The sequence below is a fragment of the Phycomyces blakesleeanus genome (assembly GCF_001638985.1).
Source record: "Phycomyces blakesleeanus NRRL 1555(-) unplaced genomic scaffold PHYBLscaffold_4, whole genome shotgun sequence".
Taxonomy (NCBI): domain Eukaryota; kingdom Fungi; phylum Mucoromycota; class Mucoromycetes; order Mucorales; family Phycomycetaceae; genus Phycomyces; species Phycomyces blakesleeanus.
In genome coordinates this window covers 23,930-45,880 of record NW_017265137.1, presented here as the reverse complement: position 1 = coordinate 45,880, position 21,951 = coordinate 23,930, and the positions used below count along the sequence as shown (strand labels likewise).

General features: G+C 35.2%; 8 protein-coding genes across 8 annotated transcripts; 2 read left to right on the top strand and 6 right to left on the bottom strand.

Annotated features, from left to right (window-relative positions):
- Position 1: 1 nt before the first annotated feature.
- On the bottom strand, positions 2-2,425 carry PHYBLDRAFT_122270 (hypothetical protein). Its single transcript, XM_018428863.1, has 10 exons — positions 2,388-2,425; positions 2,260-2,294; positions 2,039-2,101; positions 1,848-1,949; positions 1,628-1,751; positions 1,329-1,455; positions 969-1,156; positions 759-901; positions 355-609; positions 2-232 (listed from the first exon to the last, which is right to left on the bottom strand). Exons 1-10 carry the CDS (start codon positions 2,391-2,393, stop codon positions 55-57), a joined length of 1,221 nt encoding a protein of 406 aa, XP_018295301.1. The 5' UTR covers positions 2,394-2,425; the 3' UTR covers positions 2-54.
- An 832-nt stretch (positions 2,426-3,257) lies between these two features.
- On the bottom strand, positions 3,258-5,461 carry PHYBLDRAFT_60388 (hypothetical protein; the record flags this gene model as incomplete). The annotated part of the gene is made up of 7 exons (XM_018440635.1): positions 3,258-3,419; positions 3,506-3,590; positions 3,708-3,842; positions 3,948-4,065; positions 4,176-4,924; positions 5,000-5,084; positions 5,245-5,461. The coding sequence occupies 7 exons, from the start codon at positions 5,459-5,461 to the stop codon at positions 3,258-3,260; spliced, it is 1,551 nt and encodes a 516-aa protein (XP_018295300.1).
- Positions 5,462-6,094: 633 nt separating this feature from the next.
- Positions 6,095-6,678, bottom strand: PHYBLDRAFT_141146 (hypothetical protein; the record flags this gene model as incomplete). The annotated part of the gene is made up of 3 exons (XM_018430535.1): positions 6,095-6,232; positions 6,367-6,435; positions 6,631-6,678. 3 exons carry the CDS (start codon positions 6,676-6,678, stop codon positions 6,095-6,097), a joined length of 255 nt encoding a protein of 84 aa, XP_018295299.1.
- A 1,155-nt stretch (positions 6,679-7,833) lies between these two features.
- Positions 7,834-9,489, top strand: PHYBLDRAFT_131023 (hypothetical protein; the record flags this gene model as incomplete). The annotated part of the gene is made up of 2 exons (XM_018429399.1): positions 7,834-8,873; positions 8,976-9,489. 2 exons carry the CDS (start codon positions 7,834-7,836, stop codon positions 9,235-9,237), a joined length of 1,302 nt encoding a protein of 433 aa, XP_018295298.1. The 3' UTR covers positions 9,238-9,489.
- A 2,917-nt stretch (positions 9,490-12,406) lies between these two features.
- On the top strand, positions 12,407-14,552 carry PHYBLDRAFT_164169 (apses-type HTH transcription regulator; the record flags this gene model as incomplete). Its single annotated transcript, XM_018434962.1, has 6 exons — positions 12,407-12,533; positions 12,609-12,992; positions 13,074-13,206; positions 13,333-13,613; positions 13,736-14,035; positions 14,224-14,552. 6 exons carry the CDS (start codon positions 12,407-12,409, stop codon positions 14,550-14,552), a joined length of 1,554 nt encoding a protein of 517 aa, XP_018295297.1.
- A 274-nt stretch (positions 14,553-14,826) lies between these two features.
- On the bottom strand, positions 14,827-17,316 carry PHYBLDRAFT_185425 (hypothetical protein). Its single transcript, XM_018439075.1, has 9 exons — positions 17,263-17,316; positions 17,037-17,168; positions 16,670-16,951; positions 16,493-16,594; positions 16,256-16,420; positions 16,096-16,173; positions 15,963-16,020; positions 15,424-15,876; positions 14,827-15,370 (listed from the first exon to the last, which is right to left on the bottom strand). The coding sequence occupies exons 1-9, from the start codon at positions 17,275-17,277 to the stop codon at positions 15,117-15,119; spliced, it is 1,539 nt and encodes a 512-aa protein (XP_018295296.1). The 5' UTR covers positions 17,278-17,316; the 3' UTR covers positions 14,827-15,116.
- A 364-nt stretch (positions 17,317-17,680) lies between these two features.
- On the bottom strand, positions 17,681-18,600 carry PHYBLDRAFT_154498 (hypothetical protein; the record flags this gene model as incomplete). The annotated part of the gene is made up of 3 exons (XM_018433331.1): positions 17,681-18,252; positions 18,317-18,448; positions 18,507-18,600. The coding sequence occupies 3 exons, from the start codon at positions 18,598-18,600 to the stop codon at positions 17,681-17,683; spliced, it is 798 nt and encodes a 265-aa protein (XP_018295295.1).
- Positions 18,601-19,944: 1,344 nt separating this feature from the next.
- On the bottom strand, positions 19,945-21,621 carry PHYBLDRAFT_122264 (hypothetical protein). The gene is made up of 8 exons (XM_018428862.1): positions 21,299-21,621; positions 20,968-21,234; positions 20,886-20,905; positions 20,789-20,837; positions 20,573-20,678; positions 20,448-20,509; positions 20,253-20,365; positions 19,945-20,196 (listed from the first exon to the last, which is right to left on the bottom strand). Exons 1-8 carry the CDS (start codon positions 21,608-21,610, stop codon positions 20,139-20,141), a joined length of 987 nt encoding a protein of 328 aa, XP_018295294.1. The 5' UTR covers positions 21,611-21,621; the 3' UTR covers positions 19,945-20,138.
- Between the last annotated feature and the right edge of the window lie 330 nt (positions 21,622-21,951).

Below are 21,951 nucleotides of genomic sequence, written 5' to 3'. Positions count from 1 at the left end.
TCGTTTGCCTATTTTTTTTTATTATTATTATTTTTATTATTTTGATACTTTTTTTTATGTGCTTTGAGATTCTTGGCCATCTGTCACACTGAGCTGGCGTTGTTGGGTATTTCTCTTTTGTGAAAACTCAAATACTTCCGTTACTGCTTCCTTGAAGCACTGGAAATTGTAATCGATCAATCCATGCTTTTCAAAGTTATCTTGTCGCAATAGACAGATTAGAACGAGCAACCTATTTCAATTAATAAAACCATCAGTTCAAGAACTCTTTTTTCTCTCTCTCTCTCTTTTGTGGTATGTAATTATTGTATGTGGGTAGAAGGAGGAAAAAAAAAAAATAATTATCCACATTACCTATTGACTTCTCTCATGTACAGAACATCTCCATTGTCAAGTTTAATCAGACTTGACGCCTCTGCTTCCATAGGCGAGGGTGCTCGATTGTGCTGGGCCGCATCTGAACTACTACCTTCTGAAGCACCACCACCTCTTGACCCTCTATCCATACTTGATCCCCCAGAAGTTGGAGACTGCATCAATTCCCGACCATCCAATCGAGTATCATCCATGCCAATCTCTGGACTTGAACTCTGTGTTCTATCCGCCACACTTAAATATCAAAACAGTAACAATAGATACAAACCATGTTATTTCCAATCAATATCATAACAATTAGACATTCACACATATAATATATATATATATATATATATATATATATATATATATATATATTGTCTTTGCTCTTATAATCTTACCCATAGATACATTCGATATCAATCACAACATCAATCATGTCACTGCAGAGTTCATAAGAAGGCATATCAACAGGAGAACTATCGGTGGCAATATAAATCTTTGTCAGAGTATCAAACAAATATGCCTTGTCGATACCAGAGTTCTGTTGGATTACATTAATATGTTTCTTTATATTGTTGTATACAAGAGACAAATGGAATTATCCTCACCGAACACAGTACGTTGAGAAGATTCTCAAGAGTTGGTAATTCACGGATCAATTTCTGAATGATTTTACTAAATGCTTCATAAATCGAATGGTCATATATACTGGTGAGATAGTAAGTGAGGTGAATGTGTTCCATCTGTGCATCAGCCAGAGCATCTCCCATGCGTTGTTGGATATCTCTTTGAGTATCTTTAATAGCCAAAAGAAAAAAAATCAAAAATTAAAGAGGAATTTTATTATTTTATTAAGGTGTGCATATATATTTTTTTTATGTATATTTATTACTATTGTTGCTTTTGTTTTTCTTTGGTGATTTATGATATAAATATATATATATATATGTAAGCATCATTAGACTCACCAATCTTGTAGTCATCCGAAAGACCATCTACCTTGTGAATCAATACCTCAAATGTAATGCTTGGATTCACTCTGAATGCACCAGTAACAGTATAAAACAATCTGTGAAGTGCTTCTCCATAATCATCCTACATAATATCCACACAATAACCCATATATACATACATACATACATACATAGATACATATAGTATGCATTTCTGTCAACCAAAACATTGTCCCTTACCTCACACCATTATCAATGGTTCTTATTTTATGTCTTTTATTTTATTTATTTATTTATTTTAATATTATCATTACCTGTGCATCAATTACAAAGATCAAGGCTCCTACTGTTCCAAATATCTCTTGAGAATCATAAGTCATATCAAAGTAATTGACCTGACCAGGGAAATCCCAGATTTGAAAATCGATAAACGAACGTCTGTAAAATTGATATATATATATATATATATATATATATATAATTAGATTATTTAGTGATCAAAAGAATAATATAAACATAAGCATAAATACATACGTGATGTCTTCTTTTTGGATTTTGATGGTGCTTTCTAGATAGAGGGTGTCGTTCGGTGGCATCTTTCCAAATACAACGCGCTGTATACTTGACTTCCCGCTCCTTATTTTGGAACACAAGATATCAATGAACTTCGGGGTGTTCGACAGGCAGAATGGCACAACAGACCTGATGCTGTTGTAGATCCTAACCTCTGCAAGCCCATCAAAAGAATGCGGGGCTTATCGGACGAAACCTGGTCGTCTACGGTGTCGCTAAAATAAAATAAAAAGTAAGTACAAATAGCAATATACAAAAAAAAAATCGAAAATAAAGAATAAAGGTAATGAATACAACATGATAATATATAATGAAACGAAGAAAATAAGAGTCCTTGTATATATATATATATATATATATTTGGTTTTCTTACGCAATCTCTGAATCATTGTTGTGAAGGTAATCGTACTATTGGTGGCAATTTACAAGTACAAAATTAGGCTTTTTGATAAAGGTCATAGATATGGCTGGCCTCTAAAGAGATTGTCTTTGTGCCCTTACGTCCATCAAAGAATAAGTTCTCTTGGGTTGGAACAATCCAAAACAAAATAAAATAAAGAGAGAGAGAGAGAGAGAAAAAGAGTGTATTAGGATACGGGCGCAAAAGAAAAAAAAAACAAGTTGAGTTTCAGCAGGTCCGATGACGGGATGGACTCACACTGTACCACCCCAGATTTTGATTTCTTGTAACTTTCAAATCTTGTCAAGAAGAGCTTGAAGTGAATGTTCTTTAAAGACAATGTTTTGTATAATGATAAGGATAATGTTATGAATAATTTATTGTATTTCTTCCAAAAGAATAAACAGAGAGTGATTCTTTATAGACAAAGGTCTTTAAAGAGTATAACAAGAAGAAGATATAGTAGAATAGAATAGGATAGGGTTAAGATATAATATAGTATAATAGAAAGAAATGAATGTTTTGTGACAATATGTAATCTTTTTTTTTTGTTTTTTTTTTTTTTTTTTGAAAAATAATGTGTGAGTGTAAAATGGGAGTGTATATATAATTTTTTTTGCAAGGTGTTTTGTAAGTGTAATATGAAGTCTAAAGAAGATATATAAAATAGTAATAATAATAGTAGTAATAATATAAAGGAAATGATATATAGATATATAGATATATAGATAATGAAAGTGATAGAATGATTTGATTGACTGGTTGATTGGTTGGGATGAATGTAATGAGTGGGTAAGTAAATAATGTTTGTATGTTTGTATGTATGTATGTATGTATGTATGTATGGTATGTATGGTATGTATGTATATATGTATATATGTTTGTATAACCAACCAATAGAAAGTAAGCAGCAGCAGATTCTCTCATTTTACTTCACTTCACTTCATGTTTTTTTTTTTGTTTTTTTTTTTTTAAGCTTCGTCTTGGCTGATAAACAGCTGCTTTTCCATGTACTCGGAAATAGTATCCTCAAGAGGTGGACGGGATGGGAGAGATCGTTTACTGGCCATGTCAGCATTTTCACGCATTTCACGAATGACACAATCACAAAAGGCTTTGAGTGTGGTTTTGATCTAATGATAATAAAGGGTTATTAATTCCAATTGATTTTGATCGGTATGGTTTCATGAGCAAGTGAAGTGTTTAAATATAAGCTTACCATACTAAGGCCACGGTCTGTTTTGCGTGCAATCTCGGAAGGATCAAATGCATCAAACTGAAGATCAAATCGGAATTTACAGGCACTAAGGAAGAAAAAAAAATGTACACAGAAATAAATATATTAAGTAAGTAACAGATACATATAAAAACTCGGGTAATTTTTTTTTATGCTTAAATATGCATTTAGCTTTAATACATACGCAGAAAAGAATCGCAAGTTCTCAATAGCTCTATAGGTGCGCCGAGTATCTTGGTGAACTTTGTTGATAAAGCCAAATGGGCGTCGGGATCGCTTGACAATGTTGTTGTACGTATTACACAGAGTGATGCCATCTCTATTACACACATAAATAATAATAAGTATCAATTCAATATGTTTCATCTCATTTGATTTCCCGAGAAGAGTAAGAAAGTAAAGAAAAAAGGGAATAACCCCTTACACAAGACTCTGCAGAAACGCGTCTTCATCTTCATGTGGGTCAGGAATCAGAACCTCTGTACCAGCATCCGCTTCAAATGCACTCTGTCGATTGTCTTTCAAGAGTGCATAATATCGACCTAAGCAACAAAGTAAATAAATAAATAGATGTATAAAAAAAAGGTATTAATAATCTGAAAAGTCCAAATTCTTAGGAACAACAAGATGTGTGTCAGTAATGTATCTTTACCCATATCATCACCGGCAAATGACCCCCGTTCCAGCCATGATGGAATACCAAGAGATCTACCATTCTGGGCGCGCTTTTGGACCAAATCTAGTTCCGCAGCTGTTTGGGTGTCTGTAGATCCGGCAGTCGACGTAGAAGAGCCGCCCAAGAAAGAAGATCTATTCATGAGTGCCTTGATTTCGGGTGTGAACATGGCTGGGGGACTACCGATGTGGTGCGGCGGGTTAAATCCATACTTTTCGACAGTCTCGAGATAGGCATCAATCGCCAGTCGTTCTTTTTCTAGCATATTAAAGTCAGATGTACGGTAGATGTAACCATCCTCGCTGCGGTTGTCCTCTTCTTCATCAACCTCCATTCGGTGCTGGTTCTCTAGTTCGCGCATAGACTCAAGTAAGTTCAATGACGCGTGGCGCAGCTTGCTCATGGCACTGTCAGAAAGGTCGTGGCGGTTGAGGGTGTAGTTCTTGACAGCATTGATCATCTTTGTGACCGAACTCAGTAAAGGCAGGATCTGGAAAGATCCATCCGAGTCCGAATCAGACGCAGTTTCGTGTACCAGATGAGGGCCGGTTACCATGGACCATGTTGTTAATGTGCTCTGGATATCGTTAAAGCAGACCTCTAACAGCACGTCAAGATCGGTTTCTACGTCCAAGTCGATCCAACTTGGCGGAGGTGCCTTTGGTGTGGGTAGATCGTCAAACTCGTCTGGTTCTTCGACAACTTTGAAACCAAGTGTTCCAAGTCTAAAACAAACAAAGAAGTTTACAATAAGTCAATGCATAATAGATAGATAGATAGATAGATAGATAGATACTGACTTGTTGACTTGGAGTTCTCTTTTGGCATAAAAATGTTGGAGACGTTCAATCGAGCCAAGTGTCAGTACTGACGATCTTCTCTGGGCTACAATAACAAAACCAAAACCAAAACAAAACAAAAATTAGCAAGGTGCTTATTTATTATTACAAGAATACTGTAAGCCAATTTCATATTTCATATATAATATATTTAAATAGAAAAAAATAAAAGAAAAATAAGGGGGTTATATATATTTATATCTAACCTGATCGTGCGAAACCTTTGGTTTGAATACCATGCACAGGTTTCAAGTATCTTCTTCCGAATGGACTCGATGACCGTACTACATAGTCATGACTGTGTAGGTCAGGTATTGAATGATGCCATTGGGGCATTAGGTTGTCTTCTTCAGTAAGTAGCGAATGGTTTGGTTCTTCGGCAAGCTCATCATTGGGAGCGACATCCAAAGGATGTTGAAACATTGCAAAGTTAATAGAGTAGAAAGAATTAAGAAAGTAAAGGAAAGGAGAAAGAAAGTATGAACGAAATTTAAGAAAAATAAAATAAGAAGAGGAAGAAGAACAAGAAGAGAAGAGAAGCGAAGAAGAGGTTTGTGCCTTTATTTTATTTTATTTTATTTTATTTTATTTTATTTTATTTTATTTTATATATATATAATATATATACAAACTTTGGTTGCAAATACCAAAAGAAAAAAAAAAGTATTAAAGTCCAAGCAAAAGTACCAATTCTGGACAAGTCGAATGTGGGACCTGTCAAGTCACACATCCTAAAGGTGCAGTGCGACACCATCCTTTTCCCATCCGAACTCCACGCTATTCATTAACCTCTTTTCTCTCTCTCTCTCTCTCTCTCTCTCTCTCTCTTTTCATTCTTTCTTTTTTGTTCTCCTCCTCGTGTGTATATGCATATAGTTTTCTTGGAGATACAAAGAGGTCAATCTTTGTTTGTTAAAGAAGTAGTATGGCTGTACATTAAATGTTTATAAAAGCATATTCATTGTCCACTATCACTTCTATTATATATCAAAAATATATAAGTGTATAAATGTATATATGAATATATTATACAAGACATTGGTCCTTTTTTTTGTTTTAGATACCAGAGCTTCTCAACTCTTCCAAACGCTTAACAATGAACAGACTTGTGTCCAAAAAGCGATCGACACAGCTAGACAAACAAGCTTCTTCACTGCGCTCCATCTTGTTGTTAACCTTGAAGATACACTTATCCTAAAGATCATTTTTATATATAAATATTTATTTATTTATTTATTTATTTCTTTCTTTCTTTACTTATTAATCAAATTAATCTCTTCCACGTTTTCGCGCAGACAAACTAATACACACACACACACACAACTCACCCAACAAGTGTCAGCCAAGGAGTGAACGGTCTGTTGAATACGAGCCTTGGCATTTTCAGCCTCAAGGAACTATATATATATATATATATATATATATACACAAATGCATAAACGCACAAACCCACACATAAACCCCACAAACACGCGTACACGGAAATGTGGTCATGTCAGAGTGCTTTCTTTTTTGTTGTTCTTGTTGTTGTTGTCTACTTTATCTTGTGGTTTTGGGTATAATGCTGACCACATTCACTCTTTTGACAATACCTGAGCAAGTTCGCGCTGTTCGCTTTCGTTGAATTGGGGTTGGGACATGGTAAAAGCGGGGGAAGAAAAAAAGAAAAATTACAAGCGAGAGAGGGTCTTTGTTATTTTATTTTTATTTTTTTGCTTGGATGTATGCGAGCTATTCAATGCTTTTCTTACTATAGAAAAAAAAAGCTGGGTAAGGGTGGCTTGCAAGAATACGACGTCACACCATGGGTTTAAACCTCTCTTGTCCCTTTCCTTTTTCTTTTTTTTTTTAATGATAGTGAGTTGCATTAATAGCAATAGCATTGACAGTTGCAGTTGTAGTTGTTGAGGCTATTAATTAATCATAATAATAATGCATCATTTTCCACTAACCTTTTATTTTGTTTTGCACATAATAATTGAATTTTTACTCTAAAATTTTGTCTGAAATTCACCATATTCTTGTTTGTTCTTTATATATATATATGTGTGTGTGCAAAAGCATAAGTGAAAAACAGTGTATAAAAAGCAAAGCAAAGCAATTCAATTCAATTCGAGTAGTGAGATAAAGAAGACCTTTAAACAGGGAAAATGTACATAGTACTTTAAGTATGATTTTTTCTTTTTTACATTTATTGCTCACAGCATATTTATCATTTTGGACGAAATATAAAGTGCGCCTGTCTGTGCCGTACCTATATGTTCTCTAAAGTCAGCAACAGTGGTCATATTGTACATTCCATTTCACTATAGCTTTATTAGATTCAAAGTACCAATAAGTACATGAATTAAATGCTTTCATTGATTGATTCGTTCGTTCGTTCGTTCATTCGTTCTTTGTATATCATATATAAATGCAATCCAAGCTTAAAGTTAGTTTTGTTCTCAAACAGAGTAACCTCACACCAATCTTTGTGTATTTGGTACCAAAATCAATCTTGTAACCGACACTCGCACTAATTTTTATAAATGTCCACAATCTTACTGCAGCCATGTTGCATAACCACGTGTCCCTGAATGGTGTGTCTTTCTGTGCTCACTTTTGCCATATCACTCTTGTCCCACAGTACACACTTAATTCATCGACAGGTCCATCATCTCTATTACCCCCATCTCTTCTTAATTATTATTATTTTTTATCCCAGCCATTCTTTTTTTTTTTTATTTTATTTTATCTTATTTAATTACTCTTCTTCTTCTCCTTTTTAATCCATACAACCCACACCAAATACGCCAATGGATATTCAGTCAAACTGGAAACTCGGACGTGCAGCCCAATTATCTTTTCCAGCCACTGGCACAGGATTAATTACCTGTCTAACCATTCACGATGACACCATCATCTCTGCATCCGACGATTCAAGCATCACAATCACCGACATCAACACCGGCAAATTTATAAAATCTCTCCAAGGACACAAGGGAGGAGTCTGGTCTATGGAGGTTTTTGGCAATAGTCTAGTCACAGGCTCTACAGACCGGACTGTTCGCATCTGGGATATCCAGGCCGGGTTGTGTACTCATATATTCACCGGATTTACCTCTTCAGTCCGATCATTAGCCCTGGTAATACCAGCATTACTAAAAGGTGACAAACCCGAGCCTTTGGCCCCTTTGATAGTAGCAGGATCACGCGATGCTTCAATCCGTGTCTGGTGCTTGCCAGATCCTGCCGATCCAGAATACAATGATCCCGAGCCTGACGTCTGGCTTCTCCACACCTTGCAAGGGCATGAAAAGACTGTCCGGGCCATCGATGCGATTGGAAATGTGCTGGTCGCAGGCAGTTACGACAATGCAGTCAGTGTCTGGGATCTCGAGACTGGCCAGTTGGCTCATCGCATGGAAGGCCACGAGAATCAAGTCACTTGCATTGCCTTGCATTCGGCGTCTAATAGGTGCTTTAGTGGTTCGCTGGACAATACCATTCGTGTCTGGGACACCGTTACTGGCGAATGCATTAAAGTGCTCAAGAAACACTACGATAATGTCCACAGCCTGACCCTCACTACAGACTACCTCGTGTCTGCTTCTGCGGATGGAAATGTGCGTATTTGGTCATTGGATAGTCTGGAATGCGAACAGATCATCATCTGCTATCCCTTAGGTGCAAAACATCTGTTTGCAGACGACAACATGCTCTTGACAGGTTCGATTCAGGGTGTTCAGATGTGGAATATCAAGACCGGCAGACTCGTGAAAGATTTAATTACGGATATCGACTGTGTTCAACACATGGTTGTCGATGAACGCAGATGTGTTACGGTTACATGCACGTAAGTTGGCGTTAGCATTGGCGTTGTATTTGTTTTCTTTTTGTTTTGTTTTAATGAAATGTTATCTAAATACTTATTATCATTATCATTATCTATTTGTAGTAATGATATCATTGGATTCCGTGTTTTGGACTTTGGTGCTGAGCCAAAAGAGGTTGAATTGGAGGACAATACGGATGAAGCGGTTGAATTTACAGATATAGTAGAAGATTCAAAAAGCTCAAAGGAAACTAAAGATACAGAAAAAGTACAAGTAGAAGAGCCAGCAGAAGAAGTAGAAGCAAGAGACGTAAATGATATAATCTATCAAGATGAAAACAAGCCAAACACAATCATTTTCAACCGAGAAGAAATAGCTGTATAGACAATACACTCCCACACACACACACACACTCACACATATACACATATACACATATCCACTCACCTTACACCCACATATTATTATATATTTGCCTACACTGTAGGAAGTGGCAGAATTTATAACTCCGGCATAGTTATATCATATACGGATCATATATATTTCCTATGAGTCTGGAGTTATAGATTCTGCCAATAGCATGTCAGCTTCTAGTAAATTAAAATCATTTACAGTGAATACTATTTATGGAATTTCAGATTACTTTGCACCTAGTCCAATCAAATGCTTTAAACATGGTAGATCTACACTTTTTTTTTAGGTACCTCTATTCTTATAATTAGTTCAACAAACCCACAGTTTTATATTGGAATTTTATGGCTTTTTATTTATCAGAATAATAGAAGTTAAGCATAAAGAAGTAGGCAAAGAAGAAGTACTAATTTATATGATACTTGGTAGCCGTTTAAGCTATAAATTTGATATATGATATACATATATCTAAAAAAAAAAGACAGGTATTCTCAAAGTACTAAGATATTGATAAAGACATGTATGTTGCTTAATTGAACCTTTTTGCTGTTCACCAGCGTGTAAGGGAATCATCGAGGAAATTGACAAACTTTCTAAAATAAGGACTCTGATTACAAAAAAAGGATGTGCTAAACAATCATACTTTATAAAGCTAATTTTCTATAGCCAATATGAAACAAATCATTAACAAAACAAAACAAAAAAGTAAGAAACAGATGCTTAATAACAATCGTAATCTTATATGACACAACACAATTCCCTCGATGCAATTTCTTCGTACGCTGGTGAACAGCATAAAACAAAATTGCTCAAACCTCCCTAATATGTCGTGCATGGCTTTTTTCTTTCTTCCTGACTTTGCTGCCGGCGTGCCATGTTCAAAATAGAAATAAAGAAACCCCAGCTTTCTAATAAGTTACTACACCAATTTTCTTTTAAAAGCACTCTTGTAGTATAAAAAAAACATAGCAACGATCAACCAATAAAGGTCACTACTACTCTTTAACTTGAGCCAGTAAACATAGTTTGCCTTTAGTAAAGCTTACAGAAAGACTTTTTTTTTGGTAATAATTAAATTAAAGACAACAATATATGTATTGTCATTACAGACGAGTTGTTTGTGCTTTGTGTGTATAATAGAAGGCGGCACAGTTAATCTTCCAACCTATTGTAATTTTTGTTGTTGAATTGTTTAGTCCCTTTACTTTCTCTCTCGATCGCCTTTTTCAGTTAAACAGATACAGATATACATGTGTGATAGAGATTTAAGACATATGTATTAACAAAACATACACATACACATACAGAAATACTGGAAATAATTATTAATCAGTTTAACAAGTCATTTATTCAAATTTGTCAAATTTAACTGTCTTTTTTTGTCTTGATTATTAGCTTAATTTAAAGCAAACCTTTTGAAGAAGAAGAAGAAGAAGAAGAAAGTAGAGATCTTTGTATGTGCTTGGGTGAACTTATATCACACCAGCGGGGACAAGACTACTGTGCCCAATTGTAAGACTACATATGTATGTTTTATTAATAAAACAAAAATACCAGATATAATTATAAAGTAGATCTTTTGAGGTATATCTACATACGAATATGCTGTGTATATTTATTTACAGTTATAAGCTTTGATCTTTATACAGTTTACATGAGGATAGTATTAAACAAGTGCCAAATTGACTTTATTAACCAGACGCACTACAGAAGCGTATGACCACTGTACTACTTGACAAAAGAAATACTATATTATTTATGTACAGAAAAATAAAAAGTTACTTTAATAAGCTGTATACAAAACAGGACTTATGATTTGGAGAAAGGAAGAAAGAAAAATAGGATACACGGCAATAAAGATTATTCTTTTTCTACCTACACCCGGGTTGCAGGATGTAACATGAAAATCATTAGACTAGTTAAATATATAGATCTTCTTTAACATATAAGAAGAAAAAGAACGAAGTAAGATAGAGAGAATAGTATCATCTTTATAGACTTGAAATTCAGATGGCTTCTATTTAAGCCTAGAGATGTAAGCTAAGCTACAGATGGATATAATTCATCGTAATGGACAATGCAATATGTATCATACTATTTAGCAAATAAACTATTATATTATGCATGTGTCTTTGCTTACACATCCACAGTTGATAGAGCCATTTGAAATCAGCATTAAAAAAAAGGTGTCAAAGAGATTAAATGGTCATTTACATATACATACATACATACATACATACATATACATTATGCCATACTGTTTAACTGATATCAGCTCACATTAATAGCCTTGACGCTTAAAGACTTTAGAGACACAGCAAAGACAAGCAAGCAAGCAGAAATGTATCAAGCATTACCTCACTTACTATCTGTTATTTGATTTTATTAATGTATTTTCCCATATTCTATCCAGTATAAGTTTTGTAAATATATTTATTTAGTTTCAAGTGTCAAACCATCGATCGATTTACCCTTCTTTCCTTTTTTATCAATATATCCGTATGCCGTTTTCTTTATATTTATTTTAGTATTTTCAACCTACTGCTTTCAACCCACACACACACACACACACACATACATACATACATACATACATACAAGCTTATATATTAGTCACTTGTCTACGTAGTGGATATATTGTTAATTCATGTTGTGTATGATAGTATTCCCAAACTTATTTTAAAAAGAGAATCTCAATAGCAATATTATGCGATATTACTCTTCTTTTTATAAGCCTTATTTAAGGAACCCCAGATCAACTTGGTATAAGAGTCTTTTTTTTTTTAAAGAAAATAATAATAATAATAATAATAGTGAAACCAACTTCTCGACATTTATTACGCAGGTTATTATCATTATTAAGTTTAAAAAAAAACAAGGTAAACTTACTCTATGACCTCTTTATCCATCTAAACCTTTCCTCTTCCTCTTCCTCTTCTTCCTCTTCTTCTTCTAATACTTAGAATACTACCCAAACACATACATACACACACATACATACACAAAATAGAGAATAAAACATTTATCAATCTCATCTTGCCGCCGAAACGTACTCTAGATCTGTTACCAGTAATTAGCAAAAAAAAATACGACATCTATCAATTTTATATACATATATATGTATTCCTCGACATTTCCTTCAATGGCTCAATATTCGGCTAAACAACCACAACAAGCCGATTTTACAGCAAATGCTCACAATGCAGAAAACCCGAGTTTTAAAAACACGCCGGTTTCCCCTGCTGAAAGCAATATTTCAGGATCGACAGGTACACAGTTAGTATAAATATGTACATTAGCTTCTCTTGTGTTTAGAGATTATGACAGGGCTCTAAAATAAAAAGAGATGCGTACTACAGAATGGCGTCAGAACCAAGATTCTATTTCGAAAAACAAGTCAAACGCCGAGTCAGTAGATCTATCAATCTCTCATGGATCGGCTTTCGTGCCTGTATCTCAACACGGCATACAATGGGCAGACACCAACATGACTTCTCCGATGCCAAACAACCAAACAGATCTTCAGATCACAAAGGACTCGTCTTATTCACACCAGAATTCTAATTATCACACCACAAAGACTATCAAATCAATTCAGACTGGTTTGACGGATCAATCACATCGATCTGTGGTGCCAAGGGTTAGACTTACAACGACCATGTGGGAAGATGAAGACACCATATGCTACCAAGTCGATTTAAAAAATGTCTGTGTTTCTCGAAGAAAAGGTAAAGGAAAGAATAAGAAAGAAGAAGTGTATATTCTTACAAATCTTTTTTAAATATATATATATTTGCTTATTTTATTAGACAACAACATGATTAATGGAACAAAATTACTCAATGTCACTGGTATGTCTCGAGGTAAACGGGATGGAATCCTAAAGAATGAAAAGGATCGAGTGGTTATCAAGGTGGGAGCTATGCATCTAAAAGGGGTGTGGTAAGTTCTTGATATATATTTCAAGGGTTACACATATATAATAATAATTAACAAAAAAATATATACTATATGTGTATAATTGTGTATATGTTTTCTTCTTCTTCTTTATTCTTTATTCTTTAATAGGATAACCTTTTCAAGAGCTTATCTACTAGCAACTCGTTACAAAATACACGATTCACTTTATCCGCTTTTTGTGGAAGATCCGAGTATATTTCTTTATGTTTCGCCATTTCAACATTCGGCTGGTAAATTGGACAGTTCGGGACAATCTTACCGGAGGTTGTCTTCATTTGGAAACACTTCTGGGGTAGTCAAAGGCTCAGGGATAAGCTCTGCAGATACGCACGGACCAACAACAACATCAACAACAACAGCAGTAACAACAATAGCTGCTCAACAACCAGGTAAATTCCAATACAAATACCCATTCCTAATTTTACGTGTTTATTTTATTTTGGTTACCTAAATAATTATATATATATATGTGTGTGTGTGTATGTATTTGGCTGCTTACAATCATGTATAGATCATACAGCACAGCACGATAAAACTCATCATAATAATAACGTGACTTTAGAGCACTCGTCCAGACACACACAGCAATTTTACGAAACTGTGAATGGAATCAGTGACACTTGTCATCCATTAGAAAGCAGCAGCACTCAGCATGTATTTTCTAGAAACTCTCTGAGCCATGGATCAAATACACCTACTGTTCTTGGTCAGCAGAGTCAATACAAAGACATGTACTCAAAAGGATGCTTTATAAATAATCCACTACAAGAATATAACCATAAATACACAGTTCATGAGAAGTCTAATGAAGGTATGTACAACTATAGCATGAATACATCGTGTAAAGGTAAAGTATTAATCTTCTATATACATACATTAAAATATATCTATCTCACAATACTTATATATTAATTGTGTTTGTTAACTAATATAATAATGATAATAATAATAATAATAAAATACACACAATACTTTAACTGACTAACCCATATGTTCCAGTAACAACAAGATACCCGAGTTATAATGTTAACATGAACCCCCAACCTTCTGGATTGGCAGTGATACAAGGAGCAGAGCCTTACATGGGACCAATGTTCTCTCCGTTGCCTATGGAGGCAGACACAAGATACAACGGATCTTCTAGCTCGCATAGTACTTACCGCGAAACACTCTCTATAGACACGTATTCACGCGGAGTCCATTCACGCTTTCATCCCTACACGTCCCCAGGAAAGCACTCCTCGGATACTAGATCCTTGAGCATAGTTTCGTCTAATACAGATGATGGGTACATATTATCAAAGCCAAACAAGAAAACTCTACATTAAGTAGTCGTGCGTCTTTTCTTAAAAAGATTATTTCTAATTATGCACTGTTTCAATGAAAGCTCCAAAAAGAAGAGAAAAACAAAGCAAAGAAAGCCTTTATTCTCCCACACTTCCCCCTATTCATTTGACCATGCACTCACGATGAGAATAATCAGGATGTTATTTTCTTTCTCTCTTTCTTTAATATTTTAATACAGATAGTATATTTCTATGTACTTATGTATACCTCAATGTAAAGTAACGCATAAATACAACGCTCTTTACATTATGTATTCAGTTAATAATTTCCAAATTTTATTTTACTTGTAAATATATATATATATACGGCTTGATAATTTGTATGTACATTGTTGTAAGCTTTTAGACAAGTCTTCTTTTTGTCATTCAATTAATGATAATAATAATGATAAATATAAGTATAGAGCATGTGTATCGAAGTAGGGCATGTATACTTCACGCACATGCGGAATTGATATCTTTTGTTTTCCTTTTGTTTTCGGCTATCTCATCATATTCGGTTCATTATGTTGACGTGGTTGGTGGTGGTTGTATAAGATAGTGATCTTATTGTGGTGTAATTCCAAGCACAGTAAGAGTATTTCCAACCATAATCAAACTGCCAGTGGCTAATATCTGAACCTTCTTAGTCTCAGGTGCCGATTTGGCGTAATCGACTATCCACTCTGTTGCCTCTTCAAGTGATCCAACAACATGAACATTTTCAGCATTGAATGAAGGGACTTGTTTTACCCAGCTCTCTGCCAACAATGCCTGCATGGATAAAACATCAGCCATAGAGACTGTGTAGTTGGTATTGTCTATAAATACTCATGGTTAGTTATAAATTAACCCATATTTTTTTTATAATTACCTGCCGAGTCACCTTCCCGGTATGTCATATTGGTTGTAAAGATTACATGATCAAATCCAACAAATGACTGTATTTTAGAAATAACTTGCAACAAGTTTGGCCCGTCTCTGCCGTTTGAGGTATTGAATACCAAGATTCGAGACACATCCTTAATATCCTTCTTGTCTTTTGCTACTTGTCTGAACCAGTCTACACACACTTGGAGACTCTCGAGGGTATGGGCACCGTCAAGATACCATGTTACGTCTCGGGGGTTGGGGATTTGGGAAGCATACTTTGTTTCTGTCGCGCAAAGCTGTTGACCACGTCCAGGCCACTTTACATTTGCGAGACCCTTTCTGAATCCAGCCGGAACAGTCTCTGTAAGCTCAATTTGACGACAGTGCTTCAACCAGATCTTGCAAAGTGCAATAGCAGTCAATGCGTTGTATTTTTGGTGAACACCAGCCAATCCTTTTTTTTTAAATAATAATAATAATAATTAAATGCAGTTTAGAAACAATGTAATAATCATACAACAACAACAATAAATGTCTTACCAATTTCTACGTCCTTCAAAGCATCAATATCACGGGCGTGCAAGACTTGTAATGGAGCCTAGTTACGTTATATGAATTACTATCCTTTTTTGCTCATTTTTTTGATTATAAGGTATAATGATATATTATTTACCTCCTTCTCTTTAGCTCTTTCTTCAATTACTTGCATGGCCTCAGGAAGTTGCTCGAATGCAATAGCAGGAACGTGATTCTAATATATATATATATTAATGTCAGTAAAAAAGCTTTCGCTACTTTTTTTTTATAATCATTTTCTTTCTCGGAGGTTTTACCTTGATAATACCAGCCTTGTGCCATGCAATTTTATCAATAGTGTGACCCAAAACACCAACGTGATCCAATCCCAATGCTGTAATACCGCATACAACAGGACGCTCCACAACATTTGTAGAGTCATACTCTCCACCGACACCAACTTCAAGGATAGCAACATCAACCTTGTAACAAAAACGCGTTAAGTATGCTATTCTTATTCTTGTTATAATTAGCCATACATATACAGCACATACCTTTTCCTGAATAAATGTATGGAAAGCCACCAAAGTCAAGTAGCGGAAGTATATGGGCTTATCTGGGTGCTGTCTCTGGTCTCTCAAAGAAGCCTTTAAATCCTGTGTAGAATCCCTGTAAGATTTTCTTTCTTTTCGATAAACTCTAAAATATCATCATTTCTTTTTCGATTATACCTTCTCACTCAGACCGGCCTTTATCAATGCTTCTTCCTTTGTACTTTCTAGTCTATCCCACACTTCGTTGGAATACTTTGCAAACAGCTCCTCGCTCACGGGCTCGCCGTTGATTCTGATCCTCTCACGAACAGAAATGAGATGAGGAGAGGTAAATAGACCGGTTCGGATAGGCTTCTCGTCCGAACAATTACGCAAGATAGACTGGGTAATTGCACTAGTAGAACCTTTTCCTTTGGTTCCTGTCACGTGAATTACGTTCAATTTATCGAAAGTTTTGACCTATACACACGCACAACAGTAATAATAGCTGTCAGTTTAAAGCCGGGACGCGATAGATAAGAAAAAACAATTTGTTTTGGTTTACCTCGTAGCCAATACGTTTAAAGTAGTCTCTCATTTCAGGCAGACTTAATTCGTTTGCGCGCGGGCCTGCTTTTCTCAGTTTCTCGAGTAGAGAAGCATTCGTTTGCAATGAGTTGATTCTTTCAATGGCAATCTATAGCGAAATGAGTTGAGATTCCACATTCTTTTTTTTTCTTTCTTTTTTTTTAAAAAAAAAGAAAGGTCTAGAGTTTACAATTGTACGTTACTTTAAAGTCGGTCATTTTTGTAAGGGTGGTATACCACTGTTTGGAAGAGGTTTGAGAAAAGAGTGCAGGAAGGCGTACCATACAGTCAAAAACTTATTCCTTTATACTGAGAAATAAAAAAAAAATGATTGCACAAAAATTTAAACTCGAATTGAGCACATCTGATCTCCAAATCTCTAAAAAGCAAATTTGACTCTGTTTGATGAAGGATTGGCCAATCCAAACCCTCCATCTCCATCAGTATTTTTTTCTCTTCTTTTTTTTGGCTTTTGTTAGATCTCAAGTTAAGCTTCTAATGCTCGGTTCTCAGGGATACTAATATTGATATCAATTATTATTTTCCAAGATTATTGGTAACCAAAGAGAGAGAGAGAAAGAGAGAGAAATATGTATTAAGTTTGTAACATATTGTTTCATTTCAAGGAACATAGATCCAGCCTTCAATTTGATCCGAAATATCTTTTGCTAATGCTTGTACGGCCTTTTCGTCCTTGCCAACAATACTCACCACAACACGGGTCCCATGGGAATCCTGGCCCCACTTTGGGTAGCTTCCGATTTTAATATTATAATCCTTAACCTGATTCTGTGCTGCTGTCAAGCATTGAGCAATTTTTCCTTCTGGTTGAGCCGTGGCAATCTGGATACGATGGTACTTTTCTGGAGTGGAACGTCCGGTTTTAGCTTCAATTAATGATATGAGGTGAGGTTGAAGAGAGTGTATGAGTCTCTCGAAAAGACGAGGAATTCCGGGTAGAACATGTATGTTTTCATTCACAACCACTATAGGTACCCAGAGTTCAGGGGAGGTACGAATGAGTTTGGATGGTTTTGGAAATATTGCCATTCGTTTTCTAGCATCATTAAGAACCCAGTCTTTGATGTGACTTGATTTTTCTTCCATTTGTTTGCATGTTTCCAGGTCGAGTTCAAGAGGAAGATTGTACGCTTTAGCTAGAGCAGCATAAGTGATATCGTCGTGTGTTGGTCCTGACCCATTTTTTGTGGTTATTAACCAAATAAAGACCGATGCATTTAAATGTGAAATACCTACCTATACCACCACTGGTAAACACAATATCGTGTTGACTTGAGAGTCGTTTTATGGTTTCTTCAATAGCTTTGTATTCATCCGGGATTATCTCTACTCGCTTCAGGTCGACACCGATATCAAAAAGGGACTTGGCTATCTTTCTTTCATAAGTCAATTACTTTTATTGTATTAGAATCAGAATGTGTCTTGCCTAAAAAATGAGCGTTGGAATCGCGTGTTTTGCCATTAAGGATCTCATCGCCAATAATGCAGCATGCTGCTGTAAATGAGTTACTGGGAGGCATTGTTCGTATAGACCGATGAAAAATATTATGTTGAAGAGGTTTTGCTAGCTGTTTGACAAAAGGATTAGAGACTCTTACTAGACCAAATAAGAGTGATATAGTCATTGTCAAGCGATTCTCTTTTTCTTTTATTTTTGGTCTCTTTTTAAGTTTTCCCGCTACACACACACACAGAACAACTGCTTAAAATCAAGGGTTTTAGGTACCTTGCTTTGTAGCGCACTTTCAATAAGCCAGTATCGACATTAAAATATAAGGGCATCTTCAGAGCATCTTCAGCAGTCGGCTAACTTTTATTTTATCTGGGATCAAAAATTGTCACTTTTACATAAAAAAAGCCACCCCGCCCAGCAGTTAATTTTTTCTCTAACTTTTAAATAAATTTTGAGAGTGCTTTCAGCTAGAACTTTTAAATCCCTGTCAAATATAGCAGCTAGATAAAATTTAGGACCATAAATTTTTCATAAAATAAAATAAAAGGAACTGCTGGGAAATTAACTTTTGTGAACGCGCTGGTTAGCCTTTTCGTTACACTAGTGGAGATTCAATTAGGACTAACCAGGTGTTCAATGAGGGTGTGATTATAAGGGTTTTTAAGATAGAAACAATTATATAGGATTTGAGAATCAAGGTGTAAAATGGTCTTTATTTCATGTTATTTGCCTTTGCTTTTATATTGTTTCTATCCTATTTTTTACATCATTAGGTGCTCGCCACCACCTGTAAATATATCGATATCGAAAATTGAATGTCATCTCAAATATCCCAAAAGGATTATAACCTGCTTTTTATTCTTGTCTCGTTTTGGAAGAGTAAATATAAATACTAAAATAACTAATTTTTCTCCTAGTAATCTTTTTTTTTTTTAATATCAAACCCAAAAAAAGAGTGGTGGTAGTTTAGATTTCCTTTTTTTGACCCTGATTAGTTTGAGTAGATGTATTTTGTAACTTCAAAATCGTCGATATCCCTTTCCTTTTTGAAATTTTGTTCCCTTTTGGGATCCTGATTATTTTGAGGGGCTTTATAGATTGGGAACAAAAAACAGTGCTTAAATCTTCAAAATTGAAAATTTTCCGGGTGGTGGCGAGCACCTATTGTTTTATCATTTTCTAAGGTTCGCTAAGTCCCTTAGTTCTCTACTAATGTCTTTAGTTCTACACTAATTGTCTTTAGTTTTGTTGCTATGATTTTATTCTTTTCTAATTTCAAAATCCGTCGCAACGACAATTTTAGATAAAAGTCCAAATGTGGTATAAAAGTCGGGATAAAAGTTACTGCTGAAGATGCTCTAATATTCTAAAAACTTTTTTTTTCTTTTTCTTTTGGTGCATAAGTCAAGTAAAGTATTAGACAAAGTATATTTATAGACTTGAAAGTTGAAAAGGCTCAATATAGCTGACTATACGATTGTATTAAAATAAACAAAGAAGTATAGACATATATTTAGCTTGAAGGCTGAGTCGAAGCCATATTTATATTAAACTAAATCTGAAACAAGAGATTTGTGTAAACTTTAATGTAATATCGCTGTATACTTATACTTTCAATAATGAGTTATAATGAGCTCCAAGGGAGTAAAGATGCTTGTAGTACCTATTGAATGCCCTCGGTGTATCAGAATCTGCCGGTTACATATGTCAGGTACTTACGCTACAATCAATGGTTTCTTATCTGTAAATTCCTCCTCCCCAACCTTTAGTACAGGAGATCCCATCTGAACAACATATATCGGCACTTTTTTAGCCTTTGAGAGAGCGAGAATCTGCATAATTTGATTTTTATTATTATTAATACGTTCACCCTAAAAAACAAACAAACAAACAACAGCAATTTTGGGACAGTACCTCCAATTGGCCACCCCATCTTGGCGAGTTTTCAACATCATCGCAATAATGCTTGAAATCATCTAGATATAAAACCAGTATCTAAACAACCTCCTCTTTGCGAAGTATTTTAAGATATCCTTTACCTGCACTAAATATGTTTCCATCGTCCTTATATAAAAATGGAATGAAATCGTTTGGGTGCTCTCTCATGTATTGCGCTGCTTCTTTTCGAAGTTTATGATAATCTGTCTAATATCAAGAAATAATGTTTTTGTTTGCTTGTTAGTTTGATTATTTATTCATCCATTATTAATCAATAACATGGTTAGGCCTGATGTACATTATCTAAAGAAGTTTACCTCTTCATTATATATATACTCCAGTTGTTTTGCAATAGAGTTGTAAAGACTAAAATTATGGTCAGTTATATTTCTACTTTTAACTTAGCTCTCTTACCAATGGCCATCAGGCGAAATCTAGGTATATTAATCGAATAATTAGATATATCCTTTAGATTTCATTAAGGCTTCAAACATACTTCTTGAACTTTTAATTTCATAGGAGCTAATAGTTCTTTGATAGCTTCACTCTCTAATTCTCCCATATCCACTTGTCCCGAGGCTTCTTTCTCTGCTTCATCGCGTATTTTTTGTAATTCTTCCTCTCTACGTTGCTTTTTTAGGTCGTGTTTATTGGGTTTCTTCTTCTTTGGAGTGGTCAACGCTGGAGATGGCATAGGTGCTACTGGCTCTTCCTCTTCAGTTAGGAACGTAAGTCTGTCTAGAGAAATACCGTCATCTGGAGTCTATTTACATAGCTATAAGTCAAACGCTATGTTATACTCTGTGGACTTTAGGGGGTCTTGCTACCTCTTCTTCTCCAATTAGTTTTCCAGATAATAGAGACTTAAGTTGAGTGAGCTCAAGCTCTTGTTTTTGCCGTAATTCACTTTCAAGTTCTGCTGCTTTAGATGTCATTGCTCTCTTCTTGCGTTTGTCACTTTTGGGAACAGACTTTCGCATATTTGAAATGGTGCTCTGAAGATCGCGTTGCTCAAGTCGGTGACGATGCAGCATACTTTCTAAAGTCTCTTCCTCATTTGAAACAGGTTCGTGCGTTGGTGAAGGGCCAATTACTGCAACGTCTGCTACAGAATCTATAAGGTCTTCGGATGTACTCATCCTAATGTCAAGAATAAAAAAAAGAAGCTTCTCGATAACCGTGACCACGAAATTTAAACTGATCGCTTTAAAGGTAAGGTGCTCACGCAGTGGCTCATCGATGAGAATGCACCTTCCATAGTTAGAAGGTTACATTATTATATTTGGTAATTTATATTCAGTGTCCGTGGATTTTATTCCTGCTGTCTACGAGAGGTGCTCACGGAGTGAAGTGTCAATCGACCAAAAAGTGTCAATCGACCAATTTGGAAGGGTCTCAAGCCTAAATATGGTATATACTTTTTAAAGTCCACAAAAAATATCCCTGCTCTTGACCAGGGACAAATTATTTTCAAATACCA